A 23,308-nucleotide genomic window follows, 5' to 3' on the forward strand; every position below is an offset into this window, starting at 1 on the left:
AGTTCTGTGGACGATAAATGCCTTGTTTATGAGTGAGGTCAACAGAGAATGGCCAGACTGGTTCAAACAAACAAAGTCTACGGTAACTCAGATAAACGCTCTGTACAATTGTGGTGAGAAGAATAGAATCTCAGAATGCTATTCTGAGATGCGGGTTGGCACTGTTTTGGCGGCACAAGGGGGACCTACACAATATTAGGCAGGTGGTTTTAATGTGGTTTTAATGTTGTGGCTGATCGGTGTACAGTAGCCTATACACTACAGTTAATAAAGTGCAGTATGCAATAGGCAGTGCACTACTATTTCATTCCAAACACATAGCCAATAAAACAATCTTATCCTTAAAATAAATCAGTCTATAGGAACGGGCAAGAAAAGCATGCGAATCTATCAAAATAATAATAAATTAAACAGAACGCTGTATCAGTGTGAAAGGCAACAGTATGTTAATAAATGATAATCTCACTGGTCTGGCTCATCGCTGAAGAAATAGCGAACCACTCCAAATGTGCCAAAGTCATTATCCGTGGCCTGCAGAGAGAGGGAGAAATAGAGTGACAGAGAAAGAGAGATAGAGAAAGCAATGAACTTCTATAAGGCATATACACACATGACTGTTTATTTGTGGGAAATAATTTACCAGTGAGTGTTTTAATATTGAGATGAGGGTGTCTGCATCTCCTGTCCAACCCTACAAAGTACTCTGTTCTGCACGATTAACACTGACACACAAACATGCACATACACACACACACACTTTCAGGATAGACCATAAGGGCCGGAACTCTCCTCACAGCAGATGGGCTGGCATGAACTAGTCACCCTGTCCTCTAACCTAAAACAATAAAAGCTCACTTTTAGTTCACCTTTATCTTACTTTAAATTCCGTTCTATTCATTTGCGCTTAATCATCAGAAGTGCCTTTATAAAACAGTGCCAAAAGTCTTGAATTTAAAGCTGAAGTGTGTAATTTCTAAGCCACTAGCGTCACTGAATGGAATTGGAAAAATAATGGTTTTCAAACAGGTTTCCTGAACACTCCCCACATCTTCTATTGTTGTTGTGAAGGGCTGGTCTGGATACTCAGGCAAACAGAGCAATGTTTCAAAATGCCACAGAACCACAGTGTTTACACTTTCCAATGAATCAATCCAGGAATGGATTACTTATAGTTGTCTCTGAATATTAAACTGAGATAAGAGGAAGTATATTAACACAGTAAAAACTTACTCCAGCACTGACAGGTGAAAACACAAACACTGTCATTGACATATGCTGAATTGCTTGAAGTCAAATATGGTATCTAATCAACAACACACGTACTTCCAAAATGACAATACATTTTGTTATAAGTACAACACATGTACAGACATCTTGGTGATGTAGTTGGTATGTAATAAATAACAGGGTACGAATGACATAAAAAGAGTGCGATATATGTGTGTGTTTGTGTGAGTGATGTGATCCAGAGATGGCTAAGGGAAGCATATTCAAGACCTCACTTGTATCTTTATGCAAATTAATACAAAATGGAAAAAAAGCTACCACAGAAACAACAGCACAGCTGTGTGTGTCAAAGAAAAATAGAATATGAGAAATGGTGCTTTTCCCTCACATGCACACACACACACACATACACAGTTTAACATCTGCTATATCCTGACATAGAGAGAATTAGTTTTCTTATACAAATGATAATCCATCAGATGTGCAGGTGTGTTACAAGCAGATTTCAGCTCTTTGTGAATGTGTTGTTGGGGCTCCATTTGTTGGGGCTTACACTGATCTCTGCAGTTTTATGTCTTGAAAATGTGAAGCAGAGTTTCTCACTGCTAAGTGTTGACTAAGAATCGCCAACTAAGACAGCAAGAGGCCATCTGACTGTAAAGTGAGCAATCACAGTTAATTTTTTAAAATGACGTTTAGTAGGATACAAATCTGAACACAATGATGCCACATGCCTACCTAATGCCAAGGTTTTTATTAAAGGTTAATAGCTGGCCTCTATAGGAGCTGTGCAGTCATGTACATGGTAGCTTATGCTTCTATGACACTTTCGTCTCATGTGTCGACACGCAATGAGCCACATAAAAATTATTTTGCAAAAATGCAGGTATGGTAATGTGTTTCTGTGACTATTACTATACGGTGTATTTGAGAACAGCTAGAACAGTGCATTGACCTATCAGCATCCAGGACCGGACCTATCTGTTTGTAATCACTTTTACAATTTGTGCATAGTCCTAAATGAGTTCTTTAACAACTATATAGTGTGTTAATGCTAGATCCGTAGGCTATATTTTGGGTGAACTGTTCCTTTAACGTCAAGGTAAGTGTATGGTGTAAGGGCATGTTGTCTAATTTCTCATTCTCTCTGTGTCTGATTGATCACGGCTGGGTTCTGGTAATGAGGTTTCAGTTGACTGGTGGTGCTGTTGTTGTACAGGGTCATAGAGTGTTGTGAGTGTGGACTGCTGTCAGTGCCACTATTAGAATCCATGATTCAAACATGCCCTGATGACGATCTCACCCTGTGAGTGTGTGTGTGTGTGTGTGTATGGATTATGGCCACTGCCCGACTGACAACTCACAACAGTGTATTCAGCCAACCGACCAAAGCAGTTTATTGCAAAGACTGCCAGCAGAGTTTGACCAGAATATGGGTAGAATAGTGGTGGACCATAAAGTTCCCTTCTCTCATCTTAATAATCAAATAAATAGCCAGTAAGCAGGCCCAGACAGAATCTGCGTGCTCAGACGTCTACATAAAACTTTGCAGGCTTCTGCAGAATACCAACATCGGTCATTCATAAAAGTTCTACACATCCCCCACCCCTTGCATGTTTGTTTATTAAATAGTGTGGCTCATTTCATAATGATTTCAGCTAGAGTTTAGTACTCTTTGCTCTGTTTGATACAATGTTCTATGTTTTAATCCATTCTGCAGAATTCTGCAGATTTTCCTTCAAAATCAGGGCAACAATTTTTGATTCTGTCTAGGCCTCCCAATGACCGTACACCTCTGAGTAAACTAAAAGTGAAACTGTGAAGAGAGTAGGAATGAACAAACAAACAAACAAACAAATGAAATATAGAACAAATAATGAACAAAAACAAACAAAAGAAGGCACAAATGAACAAACAGACAAACAAAAGAAAAATACAAATAAAAAACAAAAACAAATGAAAGAAACAGCAGCAAAATATAGGGAAAAATGAAAAAACAAACAAAGGAAAGAATGAAACCAAGAACAAAGAAAGAACATACACATCAATTAACAAATGAATAAACAATAATAAAAAAGAATTAAAGAACACACAAACAATTGAAAGAATATAACTGAACTAAAACAAACGAAAGAACAAACAAAGAACAAATGAAATAAAAAAGAACAAATGAAAACAAACATCAGAATAAACAAACAAAAGACCAACCAACAAACCACTGAAAAAATAAATGAACAAACAAAAAACAAATTAAAGAAAAAAAGAACAAACAATCAAATCAAGGAACAAACAAATGAAAGAAAGAACAAATTAATGAATAAAAGAAACAAAAGAACACACAAACGAACAAACAGACAAGCAAAAGAAAAAACAAGTAAACAAATGAAAGAACAAACAAAAGAACAAAAGAAAGACAGAAACAAAGAACTTACAAACAAATGACAGAATACACAAACAAACAAAAAAGAACCAAAAGAAAGAATAATAATTGATAATAATAATTGAAAGAATTATTGAACAAAAGACAAATTACAGAAACAAGAAACAAACAAACAAAGACTAAAATAACACAAAGTCCCCACATCGTCCCCTTTTCCACAAAGTCCTCCCCTTTTCATCATTCTCTTCCTATCTCCTCTCTCTTTCTTTATCTCTCTCCCCCTTTCTCTATCTCAGTGGGAATGACAGGCCCATAAGTGCAGTGATAACAGTGCTGGGGCTCAAGGTGTTAGCATGACATCAGTCGCTATGATGACAGGGGGCTTAATGCAGGGCAGGTGAGATAGCCAGGAATCAGAATTGAGAGAGGATGGCAGAGATGATAGCCATCTCTCTCATTCTCTTCCATCCATCCCTCCTTCCTGCCCCATTTTTCTCCTCAGTTGACAAAGAAACACACAAATACACACGTCAAACTCCAGACAGCAGCCCAACAAAAACACAAAGACACTAAACTTCAGTCAAAGAGCAGGAATGGAGACAACATTGAACGAGGACCTGATATTTTGGACCCAACCCTGAAAAGACCATTCTCTCTGAATGACAGATGTCAGAAACATTTCAGTGTGCATTAAAGCAGAGTGACGGCAAAGAGGTCCACCTGTGGCAGATGAGACAACACATTTTGGGTGAACTATCCCTTCAAATTTTCTTTACAAAAACAACACAAATATTACTAGGTTTTAAATTACAACAAAATCGATAAATTACACAGCTATAATGTAACTCAATTACAAACACACTTTTGCTGAAAAAACAATGGCATACGATGAATTTATGCATTTGGCAGATGCTTTTATCCAAAGCATTTATCCAAACTTTTTCCAAATTTTGGTTTATTATTTTCAACGCATTCCAACTATTGCTTCCACAACAAACAGAAGTCATAATCACAATTTTGACAAAACCTAAAATCTGTGCTTGTCAGCTAGATTACTTTGCCTCGGTATATTGTAAATATAAATATTTTAATCAGCAGAATTTGCAACAACAATGAACAAAATACATCAATGTTAAAACAAAATGTTAAAGCATTCATGGCGTAAAAGACATGTACATGATAAATGCATATAAAACATGCAGTAGTATCAACGCTGTACAGCAAGTGACACTTCTGTCAACTGGCCCATAACTCTTGCACACTGGCCTCATTTTTATTGTTAAGCCCTGATGCTAAAAGGGCTAGACACTTAAGTGAGTGAGTGAGTGAGTGTGTACTTTTGTGTGTACTTGTGTGTGATAGAAAGAGTATTCTTTGTGGTCAGAGTAAATGCTGTATAGACCTGTTAGTGACAGAGTAATCTGCCAAAACACACTCACACACTTCACACACAGAGGGCCTCATTAATCTACAGAGATTAGCTAAAAAAAAATCTCTTCAGAAGTAAACTAAATCTGACAAAAGATTATTTTGGGTACATCCTCAAAGGGAAAAGTGATTCATATATACTGTTTATTTCTATTCTAAACATGCAAAAAAAATTATTGTATGGGAAAGTTTGGGGTTAGTCTTCATGTTCCTATGTTATATACTATATATGTTATATCCCCATTTAGATAGCTAGAGAAACACATGTGTATATGGGTGTGTTTGTAAATATGTTAATGTATGCCAAACATACCAGAACATATCAAACATATATTTACAGCATTTTGTTTGAAAGCTATGTTTGAGGAATACCCCTTATCTTCTTCAAATCACAGTAGCATGATGCTGATTGCTTAGTGTTATAAGAACATTTATTTTACAGACACACACACACACACACACACACACACACACACACACACAAATGCACACGCACACTTAAACACATCTATTCAAATCCTGCTAAATACAAATCTGTGACAATATAACTGATGTGCACACAAAGTTTACATAAACACACACACCAACAATTGCTCACCATCCAATGAAAATATACCCTTACCGACATCCTGGATGATAAAAACATTTTTGAATTTTTTTCAAAAAAAAAATTTGAATTTGGTTTGAATCTACTTCCCTTCTCTCTGCCACTCTTTCATTCTCTTCAATCTCTGTCCTCCAATATGTCTAGTTAATTACATCCCTGTCATTAAGGCCCACATAATGTCAACACTGATACGTTTGAAAACACATTAATTTAGTTATGTTTTGGCCTTCCGTCCACACTGAGACTTCGTTTTTGTCCAGCGAAAACAGAGCTTTTCGAAAAGGCACTTCCAAGTGGATAAATTTGAAAACGCTGTTTTCACGTTATAGTGTGGACGGGGAAAACAGAGATATTTGAAAACAATGACATATTTGTTGTCATTTGTCGCAGACATGTGATCCATTCAACCAAAAACATTCAAGATGGTGATCCATGTTGTAACAGCGTTGTTGTGCCTGCTATCCACTTTGATAGCATTTTTAAAGATCAGTGTTACTTTGTATAACCTTCACACTGCATTACTTCAAAGGTGATGGGAAATTTACTTGGAATTGCTCTGCGGCGGTGGAGCAAGAGAACAATTGCGTTTCAAACGATACATGGAAATGATGCTTCATAAATTTTTTCGAATGTGCAGTATGGGAATTTAAGCATTTTCATACGTTTCAGTGTGGATGAGCAACTTTTGGAAAAAGTTTGAAAATGGCAGTGTGGACAGAGAGCGTTCCGAAAACAAAAATGCTGTTTTCAAATTCATCCAGAATAATGTAGACGTAGCCTACAGTAAATCTCTTACATTTCTGTATTAAAAACATTCCACTAGCAGCGGCTATTTTACACTCAGTGGTTTCCACTGAAATTTATCAGCATATGTAATGACAATGTAATAACAATGCAGTAATGCTGTAATAAGAATGTAACAACAAACTTTTACTCTGTAGAAATTATTTTGTACTCTTTTTAAGAGAGTTTATCTTGCTGAATGCAGTAAGAAAGCCAAAAATTTATCTCACATGCATTTAACTTTTGTGAGTTGTTTCACTAAAGCCATCTGACAGAAATGAATATTGTTCCGGTTTTATAGGATTAGACCAAACGCACAATCAGACAGCTCCATGTCAAAATGATGACAAGGCGTAAAAGTTGTCATAAAGTTGCCAGAAGGTTGCCAGAAGCTGGTGAGACTATATCTAGCTGGAACCAAACACAAAATGTACATCAGCATTCAGCGGCCTTTTTAATAAGTGGGCAGAAGAAATGGCTATGATTCAAAATTAACTAGAGGAATGTATTTTTCATATATATTTCAAATAGCTAAAACATCACAGAACAGGAAAGACAAGTGCTGCCTCAGGGCTAAGTCTGAGTCTTATCAACTGTTTACTGAATAAACCTATTACAGCAATTAGATAAACAAACACACACACACACACACACACACACACACACACACACACACACAGATGATCGTCTTAACAGACTGGAGAGCAGTGATAAGAAAATGAGTAAAATAGTGATTTAAAGAGACATGAAGAAAGGGATGAGAAAAGAGAGAAAATGAGAAAGTGACGTGGACAGAGAGAGAGAGAGAGTGCAAAAGAAACAATTTACCAAAACTGAGAGTTGACAGTATGAATATGAGGTCTGTATAGCCAGCAGCTACATTTTATAGACAGACCATCATCAGCAACTGTCTTCCACCATCCTACTCTTTATAATTATAGGAGAACAAAATAAGACTGAAGGGAAAGAAAAATAGAGAGAGGAGGTGAAGAACAGCTGATAAAATAATGAGATCAGAAAACTAGGACAGATAAAGAAAAATGAAAATTTTTGTCAAAACAAAAGACCCTCTTCTCTACTCCTTCATTATATGGAAAAGAAAAGTTTAGACATCCTGCCTAATATCCCCTTTTGTGTTTCATTAAAAGAAACACATGGTCATATGTCCACATATGAATATTTACCCACAAATATATACTAATCAAAACTCTCACCTCAAGGAGAAATTATGTGATTAAACAAACAAAGGAATATACAAACATAAATAAACCATGATAACGCACTGCCCGACACACAGAAACAGAAACAATGAATGAACCAACACAATCACCACAAACACACAGACACTCAAAGGGATGGAAATCCATTAGTGCTATAATGGCTGAAGGAAAAGAGAGTGTATAATAAATAGGACATGGAGAAATGCAAACAAACTGCAGCCAAAAGCCAGACTGAAAACAAAGAAGCAATTTAGCAGATATGAGCTGACCTCATCTCATGAGACACATACGCACTAAATCACTATAAATATTTATAATGATAACCACTGCCATCACTGATTAATATTAAACAATGCCTCTGTGTGTGTGTGTGTGTGTGTGTGTGTGTGTGTGTGTGTGTGCATGCACGCATAAGGACACATGCTCTAACAAGCCCCCAATAGACAGTGTGGGGTTGTGCATGCATGACTTTATTTTGTTCCACTGCAAACATGTTAGAAAATAATAAGAACATTTTGGGAGATTTATGTTTACAACAAGTGAAAAAAAAAATCAGTTGATTCAATCAAACGTTTTTAAATAACCATCCAATAAGTAAAAGGAGAGTTTGGGGGGGTTCATTGAAATGAACAGAAAATGGTGCACCCTTTTCTGAAATGGTTATTTTGAATAAGTGTGTGGTAAAATGACCCCTCACCACCTTTTTTTTTTAAATAATTTTTAATCAAAACAAAGTTCTTTTATTATTATTTTCACACAAAATATGTTCATTAAAAATAAATATATATTTTATTTTTTTCAATCTTGATACTCTTTGCAAACAGGAAAAATCTGATTTTCCTTAAGGGGTGCTTTTAGCCAAATTGCACCCTATATTCAAGCTACACATCTTAAGAAGTGATATGATAAGTGTGGGTGAAAAACAGAGAGAACAGAGAGAAACAGATCAATGAGAGACAGATCAGTCTCCACTTTCACATTCTTCTTCTTTTGTTTTTGGCACTTCACATTCTTCGTGTATATCACCACCTACAGGGCAGGGAGGAGAATTTATAGCAAAAAAGGACTTAAATATTGTTTCGATTACTTTTATGCTGCCTTTATGTGTTTTTTGGAGCTTCAAAATTTTGGTAGCAGTTCACTTGCATTGTGAGGACCTACAGAGCTGAAATATTCTTAATATGTGTTCAGCAGAAGGAAAAAAGTAATATATCTGGGATGACATGAGGGTGAGTAAATGATGAGAGAATTTTCATTTTGGGGTGAACGATCTCTTTAAGTATATACATTTACAGCATAAATGCATGCTTGCTAGTGTAATATACAGCTGGGGTTTTATTACGGAATCTTCCTATCTTAAGTATTAAGAATAATTCATTGTTCTAAATGAGATCCTATCCAAAATTGGCATGGTAACTAAACATATAAGACAGGATTGTAGAGTTTCCTTACATTTAGACACAATATAGCCAGTATATTCAGTAGTTCCAAAGAAGACCAAGATACTGACTGCGAGTAGCATTTGAGACAGTTATATGTCTCATTGATGACAGATGATATAGTTAATTTTCATAAAAATACTGACAGCTCTGGTAAAAGTACTTTTTACAAATTTGAAGCCGCCTTTCATTTGCTAAATTAATTCAAATCAGGATGAAACCCTAATCATTCCTTAACCTGAAATACATGACAAAATCCACAGTTGTAGGTGACATGGCAGGATATGGAAACCCCCTGCTGCACTGGATCCTGCAGAGAAATGTTCACCTCTGACTCCACCTACAGCAGATCTTTTCTCTGCCCTCAGTCTGAACTGTCTCTCGATGTAAGAAAGCTTAAGGTACACACACACACACACACACACACACACACACACAGCTATTCCATGGGAGCAGTGATTCTGTAATGAGGATTGTTTCTGCTGACAATGTGAGGGGAGCTGTCCACCCCTGTGGTGCTGAAACCACAGCCACCTTATAGTTCAGTAAAATGTGTGTGTGAAATGTAAGGCTTAGTTGCTGTTGATTCCAGTGCTTGTTAGTGTATTATAAGCTGCTTCGGATAAAAGAGTGTGCTAAATGACTGCTTAGCTATTAATTGAAGCTACCTGTATCACAGTAGTTGTGTGTTGTATCACACCTGTTTTAGAAGCTCACTGAAAAATGGCACGCTGTGAAAGATAATTAATAGTATTGAGCCAGGAATCTACTGCTAGTCCTATACAGCAGGATCTCAACACTACACAATTCACTTAATGAAATAAAACAGAGCTTTAATATGACGATGTTAGACAGACAGTATGGATTCACAATTCAAATTAATATGAGCTGATGCTAAGTGATTGTAAAGGATTAAGGAAGCTATAAAGAGGCTAAATGGGGTGAACTTGTTTGAAAGGGTGTTAAAGGGGCCATGTCATTGAACAGATTATTTTCTGGAAAGGCTAACAATGTGCTGCTCCTGGCTATGTGTAGCACCTGCTGCTCTGCATGTCCTTTCAATTCCTGTATTATAAAAGAATTGCTGATGTTTATTATTAACAAGACACCTGATGATTCAATATGACCTAAACAGTTTGCACAGTTGAGCGCAGATTGTTTCATCCTGATCTCATGAATATTATGTGACTTTGGCAACGTTTCTTACACATATCGCGGCAGTTCCGAGGTGAAATGTCCACTGTGTGCCGCTAAAAGACTACATTTTCTCCTAACAGATGAGGTTAAGGTTAATGCTCTATCAAGTTTAAAATAAAAAAAAAGCTACCTCCCTACACTAAACCTTAAACCTAAACCTAACTCATAGTGTCATAAAAAGAAAGTGTGACATGAAAAATGCAATCGCTGAAGCAACCACATCATTCTGTGTTGCTTGTATGACACTTTTGCCTCATGTGTCGACTTGCATGCTCTTCAGGATTTGTATTCCGGTCCTGTGTTTCACAATTGCAATGCTCTATCAGTTAAGCAATCGCAAAATTTCATCATGCCTGAAATTGTAAATGTATTTGGTTATTTAATGCAAATGTTAAAATGTATCGCCTTACTAAGTCATGCACTTTAGTAAAAGTGTATAGATGTCATAAGATAGAATTGTGCTTATGAACTAATCTGCCATTTGACTCGTTATTTGTTTGACAGTGAATAAAAGTAATTGTTGTTGTAATGTCTAGTGTAGGAAACTGTCGCAGTATGTACAACGAGCCCTGTAAAATAATTTTGCAAAAATGAGGGGATATTAATGTAATCAGAGGTGAACATTATCTCAGAGAAAAGAAAAGAAAAAAAAAATGCCAGAACATTTAAGAATATGGCCCCTTTAAAATTAAAGTGTGTAACTTCTGCACTATTAGCAGCACTTCAAAAATCATGACTGTTTTCAAACTAGTTTCAATCTCCCCTCACCCACTATTGTTTATATAAAAAGGTAGTCCCGACCCAAACTTACACCATTGGTTGAGCAAATTTAATTATGTCCAGCCCAGCTGTATCACTTAAACAGAATGTAATTCAGTTTGTTGCCACAGAGATGACAAACTTAATCTTCACAGAACTAACAGAAGTGTGAAAGTAGTGATAAGTATAGAGTGGCATAATGTTGTGATTGCATGCACTTCAGTCATGAGTTAAAGTGTCTCCAGCTCTCTTACAAACACTATCACACACTCATGGCACAGAATCCAGCAACTCTACAGCAGTCTAAGCTCTTTAGGCTGGGTTCCCAGGCAGAGATTAAGTTGAAAGTTGGACTAAAAATGGCATTTAAAAGTAACAATCAGCTCTGACAGTGTGATCTGCTCCTGCACTCAGTTTAATGTTTGTCTGGAAACCATTCAAAGCAAAAATGCATTTTATTCTGATACTGTATCTAAATTAAGATTAAACACATTTAAATGAAATTAAAGTTTAAATAAATGATGATAAATAGGATGAGCATCCATCATAATGAGCCAAAGCTGACAGGTATCTGACAGGTGTGTAATTGTGTATGTCAGAACATATGGATATGTGTGTGACAGTCCTTTCATAAACTGCTCTAGTCAGTTACAGGCAGCACATTAGCAGCAGTCCAAACATCTGTTTAAAAACACACAACTCACCCAGGATATCACTCACACAGAAACACATACACACCGGGAAGACAACATATGTTTTCAAAAGAGGAGCAGACACAATTAAATGTTGTATTTTTTGAAGAAAATGTAAGTGGTGCTTGCCCACCAAAACTCTCTGTCCTGATGCTAAGGTGTTCTTGGCAATTGCCAGGCTGCCATGCAGTTTTTAAAGTGTTCTGAATGGTGTTAAGTGTTGCTATGCAGTTGCTAAGACCTAATCTCCAAGTCTCTATGATATTCTGGTCCCTAGATATGGCTTGGGTCCGTCCTTCAATGTACGTTTATGGGATTTCTTTGTCTCTTTAATAGTCTACCAGGTGAAAATTGCAAGTCCAATTATTTATAAATGTACTAAATGGAGACAGACAGAGATGGAATTGGACTTAGCCAATAGTGAACTGTGTCTAATAATAACTAAGCGACAAATTAAAGCTCACAATAAACCAACCTATTCTCACAGAATGAACATTACTATAACTACATTTTTGCAAACTGAGTTTCACGTGCCGCTTTCTACGTTTTGTGCAGTTTCCTGGTGAAATTAACATTAGAGGCGCTACAACAACTATGTGTTTTATTCACTTTCACACAAATCACAGGTACTATGGTTGTATAAGACTTTATAAAAACTTATTTTTCGCTCTATTACTCATGCCCTGCTATGTTATGATATCGAAACACTTTTACTCTAACGCATCATTTGAAAAATGATAAATTTTAGCGCTTGCATGACAGACACAACTACATTTACACACATATTCCATAATTAGCTTCTGCTTTAGCTCACCTGATAGAGAATTGGACATTGTACATGGAGACTGAGCCTTGAACCCAGCCAAAGACGCACAAAATGAAAGTAAAAGTGAAGTGAAAATGCCATAGAAGTGACACGAAATTTAGTGAATGGGCCTGCATGTCGAATTTGCTTTTAAAACCCTATCGATTAGATTTAGATGTTGGTTAAGGGTAAGAATGTCTGTTTTGTTCACTTTTCATTTACCTTTTAGGATACTATTGGTTAGGTTTAGGCTAAAGTTTTAGGTTAAGGAGGTACGTTTTACTCATTAAAACTCATCTGATTACAACATTATTTCACTTGCTTTTGGCGCCCCCTGCTGGACATTTCACTGGGAAACTGCAGCCAAACGTGTAATGAAGCACATCATTTTGGTTTGTGAAAATGTTGCCATTGCAACGTAAATTTCATGAGATCAGGCTGCATTAAACACTTTAAAGCAGCTGTTTGAAGTTTCATTACAGGTAGAGATGATGTTTGGAAAGAAAAGAGTGAATTGAGACATGATGAGAGTGAGAGAGAAAAAAGAAAACCAGTGTGTAAACATGAAGCAACTGCTTCATAACTGTCTGTGTTAGCATGCTCCAGGGCACTAAGTGTAAAGTTACCACTATTGATTTCACAAGCTGTTACATGTAGCATTACATGTGCCCTCCACTGTAGCTCTCAAATCAAATGGCACAAATAGATGCATTGTGTCAGGTTTAAATGTTGTAATATAGGCCAGTTATATGGTTATTTTTGTTATACTTTTATGATGCTTTTATGTCATGTTGGAGCTCGACAGACCCAGTCACCTTTAACGTTCTTATATGGAAATTACACATAAGAATATACAGAAAAGAATTACACTCACTGAGCATTTTATTAGGAACACCTTTAAACCTACTTCTTCATGCAATTATCTAATCAGCTAATCATGTGGCAGCAGTGCAATGCATAAAATCATTCAGATACGGGTCAGGAGCTTCAGTTAATGTTCACATCAACCATCAGAATGGGGAAAAAATGTGATCTCAGTGATTTAGACCGTGGCATGATTGTTGGTGCCAGACGGGCTGGTTTGAGTATTTCTGTAACTGCTAATCGGCTGATCTCCTTTACAAGGACCATAGTGTTCCAAATTAAGTGCTCAGTGAGTGTATATTAAATGGAAAAAGCAGACAGGAAATTCGACTTTTGTTTTCCACACAACACATTCGTATAGTCATAAAGGTTTGAAACAACATGAGGGTCATTCAATAATGAACATATTTAATTTTTGGGTGAACTATTCCTTTAAAATTAAAGAGAGAAAAGTTTTAGTAATATGTCTTAAGAAGGTTTTCCTAGCAAATATCACCATCATATCAGGCATGGTCATTGCATTTAAAGTTTCTCCTCAAAGACCTTGGAATGCTCTTCATAAATATTGTCAGAATGCATAAGCACTGATGTAGAATTAGTTTGTATGATAAGTATCAGTGCACACAGACACCAGTACAGCCCCTACAGTATTCCAGGAGCTTCCTTATGTATCCAGCTGGACTGTGTATTGATCAGTATTGATTTCCATACCATCCAACAGTGCCAGTTCAAGAGTGACAGAGAGAGAGAGAGAGAGAGAGAGAGAGAGAGAGAGAGAGAGTGATAACAGGCTGAATTTATGAGCTGCATGTGGCTGTTCACAGTGATTTATGCTCTGTTCTGCTCATAGTGTGTGATGACCTTTAGTGCTGTTAGACACTCTGTGTGTTGAAATCAAATTAATGATGGTGACCCAGTGAAAGGGAGAGAAATGTAACAGATGTCTGAGCTGTAGAAGAGAGCCAGTGAGGTTCCTTACATCCTAATGTATCATCACGTCTTTGGCATCCGAAACGCATGTTTGAAAGGGAAACCTTACAAGTCTTTGTAAAAAGCAACTTCACATTTTAAAGCCACACACCTAGTGTGCGATTAGTTGTGTAAAGTGTGCATCAATGTGACAAAAAACAAGAAACTGTGAGTTTTTAAATTAGCTTTAGTCTTGTAGTGTGCTCTTGGCATTATTTGTAGTCAACATTTGTAAAGAGAACGTGTGTGTGGAAATTTTGTGTGTGTTCACCTTTATCTGAACCAAAGATGCCCCAGGATCTGTGCTCTCTGGTAAACTGATGTTGTAAAGCGTCTGGCTGAATATCGGCCTGTTGTCGTTCTCATTCATGAGGTCAATGAAGACTCTAGCAAACCCCACATGCTCAGCCAGAGACTCATTCGCATACAGCTGGAGATGAGAACAGCAGAGTGACAACAGCTACCATTAGATCTTCAGCATCAAAACATCCCACACAATGGCTCCGTTTCAAAACCGGGAGAGCTGCCTACAGTACATAGGCAGCATTTGAAGGCATTAATATGCACACTCCCAATGTACAGGCTTTATTGTTTAATTGTACAATGTATATGTATTCTACAGAAAACGAAATGTTTGTTTTCATAATCTTTTACCAAAATGTACTTCTCCACCTCTAAAACGTCTTTACTTAATATTAACCAGTAATATCACTTACATCATACATCTATGATCCACTCAAATCCCAATGGATCAAATCAAGTCCTACCCTACATTATTTATGTAGTCCCTCTCATGTATAATTATGCTGCCTTCTAAGCCACTCTCAAAAAAAGTCCATAGTCTTTTTTTTCAGTTTCCAAATTTCATATTGGAAAATTTCTGAAAACATTCAGTTTCATACAAATTACTTGAGGTACCATTGTGTTGAATTAACTGCCTGTCTTGGTCTACAAAACTGTATGTGAGTGTGTTTGAGTTTTGTACTAGTGTAGATTGCAGTAATTTGTCAGTTCAGTAACTCTATTGCTGGAGGGAGGAGCAACTTCAGTCTACTAAATCAACTGTAAAAACACATCCAAACTCAACTATCATGACAGCACTGCTCTGTTTATATGTATGTAATTATTCAGTATTTACTTTTTACTATTCTAACCCTCTGTTTTTCATTTACCTACAGTAAAACCAATGCCCTGGTACAGGGGTTCCCAAACTTTTTGGTCAGCTGAACTCCTTTGTTCCGTTCTAACTCCTTGAAGTACATCCTGATATTTTAAGTAATGTTAAACTTTTGAAGTATAATTAATTGTACGTCTTTGCACTTAATTTTTCTTATCATGGTTACATTAAAATGAACCTTTAATACATCTATTGTTCTTTTTACAATATTTATACATATTGTTTTATTTACTTCACCACTGGCATTTCTATCCATACAATCATTATCCATCACTGAAGTAAAATATACAACAATTTTACAACATTTTTATCTCTTATTTCTTTTTTTGTTTCCCAGATAATTTTTTAAACGTATGTCATTGCATTTGTTTATGTACATTTGAAATTATTATATAGTCAATATATACATCTTCAATAAGTAAAAATGACATGTAAAATGAATTTAATATCATAACTTTGTATGGGAAGTAACTCGTAATTTACTCTTTGACTCACCCACACACATGCAGCATGTACAGGGAGAGATAGAGTGTAAAGCTGCATAGACACAAAGATAGTTAAAAGGAAAATGTATCTCTTTCTTTTCTCTCTCAGGAACCCCCCTGGAGTTTCACGAACCCTCGTTTGGGAAACCCTGTCCTAGTATATCAATCTGTTCTCAGACTATTTTAAATGTTAAAATAAACTGGGCACAGATTCATTGCACTTGAGGATTTAGAGAAAATTGATATACATGCAATGTCTAATATAATGTAAGTTTCAGTTGAAATTCTCCAGGCACCCTGAATCCAATGACTGATTTTACACACATACGAAATGACTACGTGATCTCATTTATAGGTATTTGCACATATGACGTATGCTGTTATATACATTATCATGTAGGAACAGCTTCTAAAACAGATTCTTTTTATACAACTTAAAGGAATATTCCATTTGTGAACAGCATTTGTTGTATTATGTTTATTGCCACAAATTGTTTTTTTTGACATCACTCTTTTTCTTAAATTTGTTTTTTAAATCGAGGTTACAGTGAGGCACTTACATTGACTTCCAGTGTAAGTGTCTCACTGTATCCCATATTTATTTTATTTTTTTAAATTAAATGAGGGACATGTTCATATACATTTCTGTGGTAATCAAAACCATGCCACAAATGCTGTCGATTGAGCTTAACTTGTATTGAAACGTGGAGTATTCCGTAAAGAAACGCACAGATCTTTACAAATCCTCTGTTTAGGTTCACAGAATACCAAATTAATTAAATTCATAATAATTATTATAATAATGATTTTATTGTATTTATAATATATTTGTATGTATTTAAATGTATAAAATGTATTCACAACACACCTATGAAATTATAAATATTGTACATACCAGCTTTTTATACTATTGCTATGGATTCTTTTTACAGACTGATGACAGATTTCCGCCTTAATTTAGCAGCGTAAATCTAAGAAACTTTTTACATTATATATATATATATATATATATATATATATATATATATATATATATATATATATTTTTTTTTTTTTTTTCACCCAATTTGGAATGCCCAATTCCTAGTGCGCTTTTAAGTCCTTGTGGTGGCGTAGTAATTCGCTTCAATCCGGGTGGCGGAGGATGAATCCCAGTTGCCTCTGTGTCTGAGAACATCAACCCGAGCATCTTATCATGTGGCCTGTTGAGCGTGTTGCCACGGAGACATAGCGCATGTGGAGGCTTCACGCCATCCACCGCGGCATCCGCGCCCAACTCACCACGTGCCCCACCGAGAACGAACCACATTATAGCGACCACGAGGAGGTTACCCCATGTGACTCTACCCACTCTATCATCCGGGCCAATTTGGTTGCTTAGGAGACCTGGCTGGAGACACTCAGCACACCCTGGGATTTGAACTAGCGAACAAGCGAACTCCAGGGGTGGTAGCCAGCATCATTTACCACTGAGCTACCCAGAAACCCCCCATTAAATAAATTTTTTCGATTTTTATATATATATATTAATTATTTAATGTACGTTTTTAACATCATTTTTTTCTGTTATATTAAACTGGCATTAATAAAAAAAAAATTAAAAATAAAAACTAGTCGGTGCTGCTGTGATGGCATTTCAAATACAGCTGATAAGGTGAGTGAAACTTGGCATCTGACTGCTTTCTCTTCTGACCATTGTAATCCATATTGCTTTATATTTTTTCCCTCTCTTTTGTAAAGCTATGGAAACGTAATAGTGAATTTTTATTTTGCTGTTGGAGCAAATAATAAATTATATTTGCTGTTGTCTCCTATAATTTACTTTCTTGTTCCAAACCTGTAAATGTAAAAAGGTCCATTGTACAGTGCGAATCAGTGTCTACCCAAATAAAAACACTTGTGCCAGAACTACACTTTACTTAATTACCTACAAATATTAACCAGATCATATTGGAAATGAATAAATGAGATTTGGAAAGGAACTGCAGTTTCGATGAATGAATGTGTGTGTGTGTGTGTGTGTGTGTGTGTGTGTTTATGTGTGTGTACGTTTCACTTACAGAAAAGCTGTAGCTTCTGATGGTTTCATAGTCTAGCGGGACAGCCACACGCACACGGATATCAGCTCTGCCCTGTACTGAGGTGGGAGAGATGCTGAAGTGCTCTGAGTTATTCCCTGTCAGTACCACCTGAAACATGCTGTTCACTCCCTGCAGAAACAGAGAGAGGGATTACACGTTGTATGATTTTAGCTGTCTGCAACTAAGCAGCAAACTTGTTGGCAATACATATAAGTTATTTGTCAGGCCAAATAAAGCAAATTAAACTGAAAAGGAGAGACAGAGGCAGGCAGAATTAGTAGGAAAGAAAAAAAAATCTCTTTATTGTCTCTTAAACAGCAATGAGATTAAAAGGAGAGCAATATATATATATATATATATATATATATATATATATATATATATATATATATATATATATATATATATATATTTGCCCTGACTAAAAGACCCTAGTATTCTTACATATGTCTTCTCTACAGTTTTAGAAGAGATTTCAACAATGTCACAAACTGTGCTTAGATTTGCCAAGACACTCATCAAGTCTGCAAGTCTGCATTTGAGTGCAGATATTTTAATATGAACTCAAACATGTCTCATCCAATTCTCCAATGACCATATTTTCTGAGCTATCCACGTTCATTTTATAGCTCTATACTCTTACTGTATGTCAACTAATTTGTTTCTGTCTTTTATCTTAAGGAATTTGATGAGAAACATCTAAGACAATGTTTATACTTAAAGGGATAGTTCACCCAAAAATGAAAATCCTCTCATATTTACTCACCCTCATGCCATCCCGGATGTGTATGACTTTTTTTCTTCTGCTGAACACAAGTTAAGTTTTTTAGAAGAATATTTCAGCTCTGTAGGTCCAAGTGAATGGTGGCCAGAACTTTGAAGGTCCAAAAAGCACATAAAATCAGCATAAAAGTAATCCGACTCCAGTGATTTAATTCTCAGAAGCAATATAATAGGTGTGGGTGAGAAAAAGATCAACATTTAAGTCCTTTTATTACTATACATTCTCCTGTCCAGTAGGTGGCGATATGCACAAAGACTACAAATCACCAAAAACAAAAGAATAAGAATGTGAAAGTGGTTATTTATAGTAGAAAAGGACTTACATATTGATCTGTTTCTCACCCACACCTATTATATCGCTTCTGAAGACATGGATTAAACAACTGGAGTTGTATGGGTTAATTTTATGCTGCCTTTTTGTGCTTTTTGGACCTTCAAATTTCTGATCACCATTCACTGGCATTTTATGGACCTACAGAGCTGAAATATTCTTCTAAAAAAACTTTTTTTTGTGTTTAGCAGAAGAAAGAAAGTCATACACTTTGGGGATGGTATGAGGGTGAGTAAATGATGAGAGAATTTTCATTTTTGAGTGGACCATCCCTTTAAAAGAAACATAACTGAGAACTCCATGAAGTTTCATAAAGTATGAAAGAACAACCTCTGAGCAACTACCTCTGGGTAGAGTTAACAACCACTGCACATTACAACTCCAAAAAGTTCCTTTACAGTTCTTTTAAACAAATGTGGGTGTGAGTTTTGACAGAGATGGACTCAGAATAAAACTTCACACTTCAAATAATAAAATAACAATGTTTAGCAATAATCATCACTGTCTCTCACACAAACGTTGCTGTCACAGTTACACAGAGACTCAGAGCAAATAAAGAGATGATAGGAAATCCCTCATTAGTGTCATTCTCTCTTCCGTGAGAGAGTGTGGCAGAGGCAGGCGAGGAGAAGAGAGGACATATGGCAGGATGTAAACCCCATGATGACTCATCACTATTTAAGAAAATTCTTCAAACACACACTGTATCACACTCTGAAAGACCCCATGTATTTGCTTGATGAGTGCAGTTATCTTTCCGGTGATGACATATTTCCTATTGAAACTCCTACTGAGTTGACATGGGACATATTAAAAGGTTCCTTCTATACAAGACTGTGTAATTAACATCTTTAATGAGGGAATGAACTACAATCCCATGAAGCATTGTGAATTATGTAATTGAATTAAAAATTATGGAAAGCTGTAAAACTATTGATTTAAAGTTATTGATGCATACAACAATATATTTTATTGCAAACTATTTATATATATATATACAAATATATAAGTAGTTTGAGAGTGTATGTTGCATCATTAACAGAGCATCATGGAAGTGAGTGGTCACTGCAGGGCTCGTTTGACACTATTCTCTGATTGGTGGATCTTTATCTTCAGCATTCTGTGTGGTTCTTCACCAGGAATTGTGCTATTGAAAACGATTATTATTATTTAAAGAATTAGAAATAACGCAGACTGATGGTTTCAGCAGAAGCACATACTATCAATCAACAACCTCGGAGCTCATGGTTAGGTCTGTCTTTAAAGGTTTGTAAGTTATCATTAAAAATGTATTTGTCTATGGAGAAAATAATTGGGATTCTATAATTAAGTTAGAGGGGCATTCACAATTAAGGATTCTAGTAAATAAAATAATAATGATGAATACACACTTAAGTGTGGCATATTTTTGCCGTTTCCTAGAAGGCAAAGACTGTACATTTTAAAAGCATATATCTGCTTAATTTTGTCTATTTTAAAAGTTGAACTATTTTTAACTTGACACACCATTTTAAAAAAGCAGTGCTTGTGATGGGATGTTCAAAAACAGCAAGAGATTCGACACAATGGCCAAAAACATCTGTTTATTGTATGGCTGTAGAAGCAGTGCTTTAAATGAGATGAATTTCAAACTTTTCTGAGAAGCAACTCAACTAAAAATATAAAACCTATATAAAGAAAGAAAGAAAAATATTATTTTTTTTTTTTTGATAAACTAGTTTACTTTAATAAGCAACTAGTTGGTGTTAGACGGCTAGCCGACAGTCAACAATCTCAAAGCAACCAGACATTAAATAATTTAGATTTCATGAGGTCTTGAAACAAAATGCTTATGTGTGTGTTTTTGTGAGAGAGAGAGAGAGAGAGAGAGAGAGAGAGAGAGAGAGAGAGAGAGAGAGAGAGAGAGAGAGAGAGAAAGAGGCAGTTATAGTGATAGAGCGATTTGCTGACTCCAAACCACAGAGTTGTGTGAGCTGTCACAACAAGTTAAGACCAGAAGAAATATCTGGATAACAGCTCAAACCGATAGCAAGGTAAATATACAGACCCCCCCACACACATGGGCATAAGCACATACACAAACACACTCAAAAAGCAATGATGTTGAGCATGGTGAGGAGAAACTCTGATTGATTATCGTGGTGTTTACTCGCTGCTTATCTCTACTAAGTCCACACTTATCTGCCTCTACAATCACTCCTTCTTGTCTTCTTCTCTCTTTCTTTTTTAGCAAAATCTCTCTCTCTACCACACAAAAAGGAGAAGATGGGTTGAGGTTTTGGGCTTATCAGATCGCCACACACAGACACACACACACACACACACACATTGACAGTATGTGGTTCACCTGAAAACCCTATATACTTGTACTGTATATATAGAATATTCACAATATATCTGTGCTGATTTTTCTGCTGATATAAAAATGTACTGCACTTATATCACAACACATTGGCCCAACAAACAGGGGACGTTCGCTAAGGTCTGCATTCTGTTAATATTGTAATGTTCGACACAGGATGTTGCCAGGCCATTTTAGACGTTCCCTACAGGTCCCATTTTCGTCCGGGTGAAAATTCAAATAACCACTTTCATGGGACGTCTGCGAACTTACCTGTTTTGTCCCATTAACATCTTTTCGTCTTTGGTCCCTCAACCAATATTCTCACAACATTCAGTGATCTTGCGTGTAAGAATGCTTTTAATATTAGAGATGCATTTTACAGATAAGGGTGTATTTACTTTACTTCCAAACATTTGAAAAATGTATCCATCCGTATCCACGTGTTGCCTTCTCTCATCAGAAATACTGACACCTTGTTCATTTTTCAGCAACTTATATGAACAGTATTTTAACGGTATACATATGTGTGGCTTTTTTAATGCATTCAAATGTTTTAGTACATGTATATATAGATAAATATTGTTGTTTACTGTTCTGCATTGCTATATTGGTGCATATAAATGAAAATTATTAAATATAATTCATCCTTCCATTCATACAGTAGTTAATAATAGTGTGGAAAACACGACTTAATTATGTTCAAGTAGATTTTTACTGTATTTTAATTCTTACTTTAAACATTTTGAATCAGACTGGCTTCAATTTCTGTTTGGTCGAAATGATGGTTCCTCTGACTGAAAAAAATAAATAAATCCTTTTAAGCTAATTCAGAGCATATATTATATTATATTATATTATTGTGGTGATGGGGGTGTGGTCGAGTGCCGGTTTGTGAATGGAGAGCGAGTTCGGGAGATGAGAGTGGTAAGGATTTTCACCTGGAGGGAATTATTTCTGAGAGCTGTTTCCTATTTTGCAGTGAGAGCTCGAGGGGTATAAGAGGGAGCCAGACACCAGAGGAGAGAGAGCTACGCTTCAAACACCTGAGTGTGTGTGTGCACGTGCGTTTAAGTGTGTGTGCTGAAAAGCCACATTGTTTATTATAAATAAACGGCATCATTGGGAAAAGAATACGCCGAGTCCCACTTCCTCCTTCCGACAGATCCAGTGACTTGCTACAATTATATTATATTCAAGCAAAAGACAAAAAATATTGAGATATTTGATCATTTTTTAGCTATATTACCCAGACCTAATATTTGTATACACACAACAAATGCTCTATGCTTAAGGAAGGACGTTGCTAACACAAATACAAATACAAACACACACACATCCCCGCCGGATTCCATTTGCAGGCAATGCCGTTCGTGATGACTACGTGGGGAAATGATCCGGACAGAGAAAATAGTTTCAGAGTTCAATAAACATTTAACCTGGGGTGTTTGCTTACGTATAATAGTTGCAAAATGAACAAGAAAATAAAAGAGAGAGAGAGAGACTGGATGTGTGAAATAAAGATAATAACTGAATAGTGGCCCACGCTAAAGAGGGAGCACAAGACCAGAACTCCAGGTTAATTTATGATATTCACTTCTTTTATATCTCTCTTTTATGAAAATCTCTCTATCACATTGCTCCTCAGGCAGTACGTTGTTTTTGAGGATTTGAAAAGGAGGCCATAGGCATCGCATTGGGATGTCTGGTCGAATAAACGGACACTAAACAGATGAGGAG

General features: G+C 36.2%; 1 protein-coding gene across 1 annotated transcript in view; it reads right to left on the reverse strand.

The window, feature by feature from the left end:
• The window catches only part of cdh23 (cadherin-related 23), a 340,743-nt gene that overhangs the window by 112,425 nt on the left and 205,010 nt on the right, over nt 1–23,308 (reverse strand). The window contains exons 12-14 of the mRNA XM_051648347.1: nt 18,093–18,242; nt 14,642–14,800; nt 467–531 (exon numbers count right to left, since the gene is read on the reverse strand). Of these exons, the coding sequence (XP_051504307.1) occupies nt 467–531; nt 14,642–14,800; nt 18,093–18,242 (374 nt within the window). The remainder of the gene's footprint in view (nt 1–466; nt 532–14,641; nt 14,801–18,092; nt 18,243–23,308) is intronic.

This window comes from Myxocyprinus asiaticus, chromosome 21 (genome assembly GCF_019703515.2).
Source record: "Myxocyprinus asiaticus isolate MX2 ecotype Aquarium Trade chromosome 21, UBuf_Myxa_2, whole genome shotgun sequence".
Taxonomy (NCBI): domain Eukaryota; kingdom Metazoa; phylum Chordata; class Actinopteri; order Cypriniformes; family Catostomidae; genus Myxocyprinus; species Myxocyprinus asiaticus.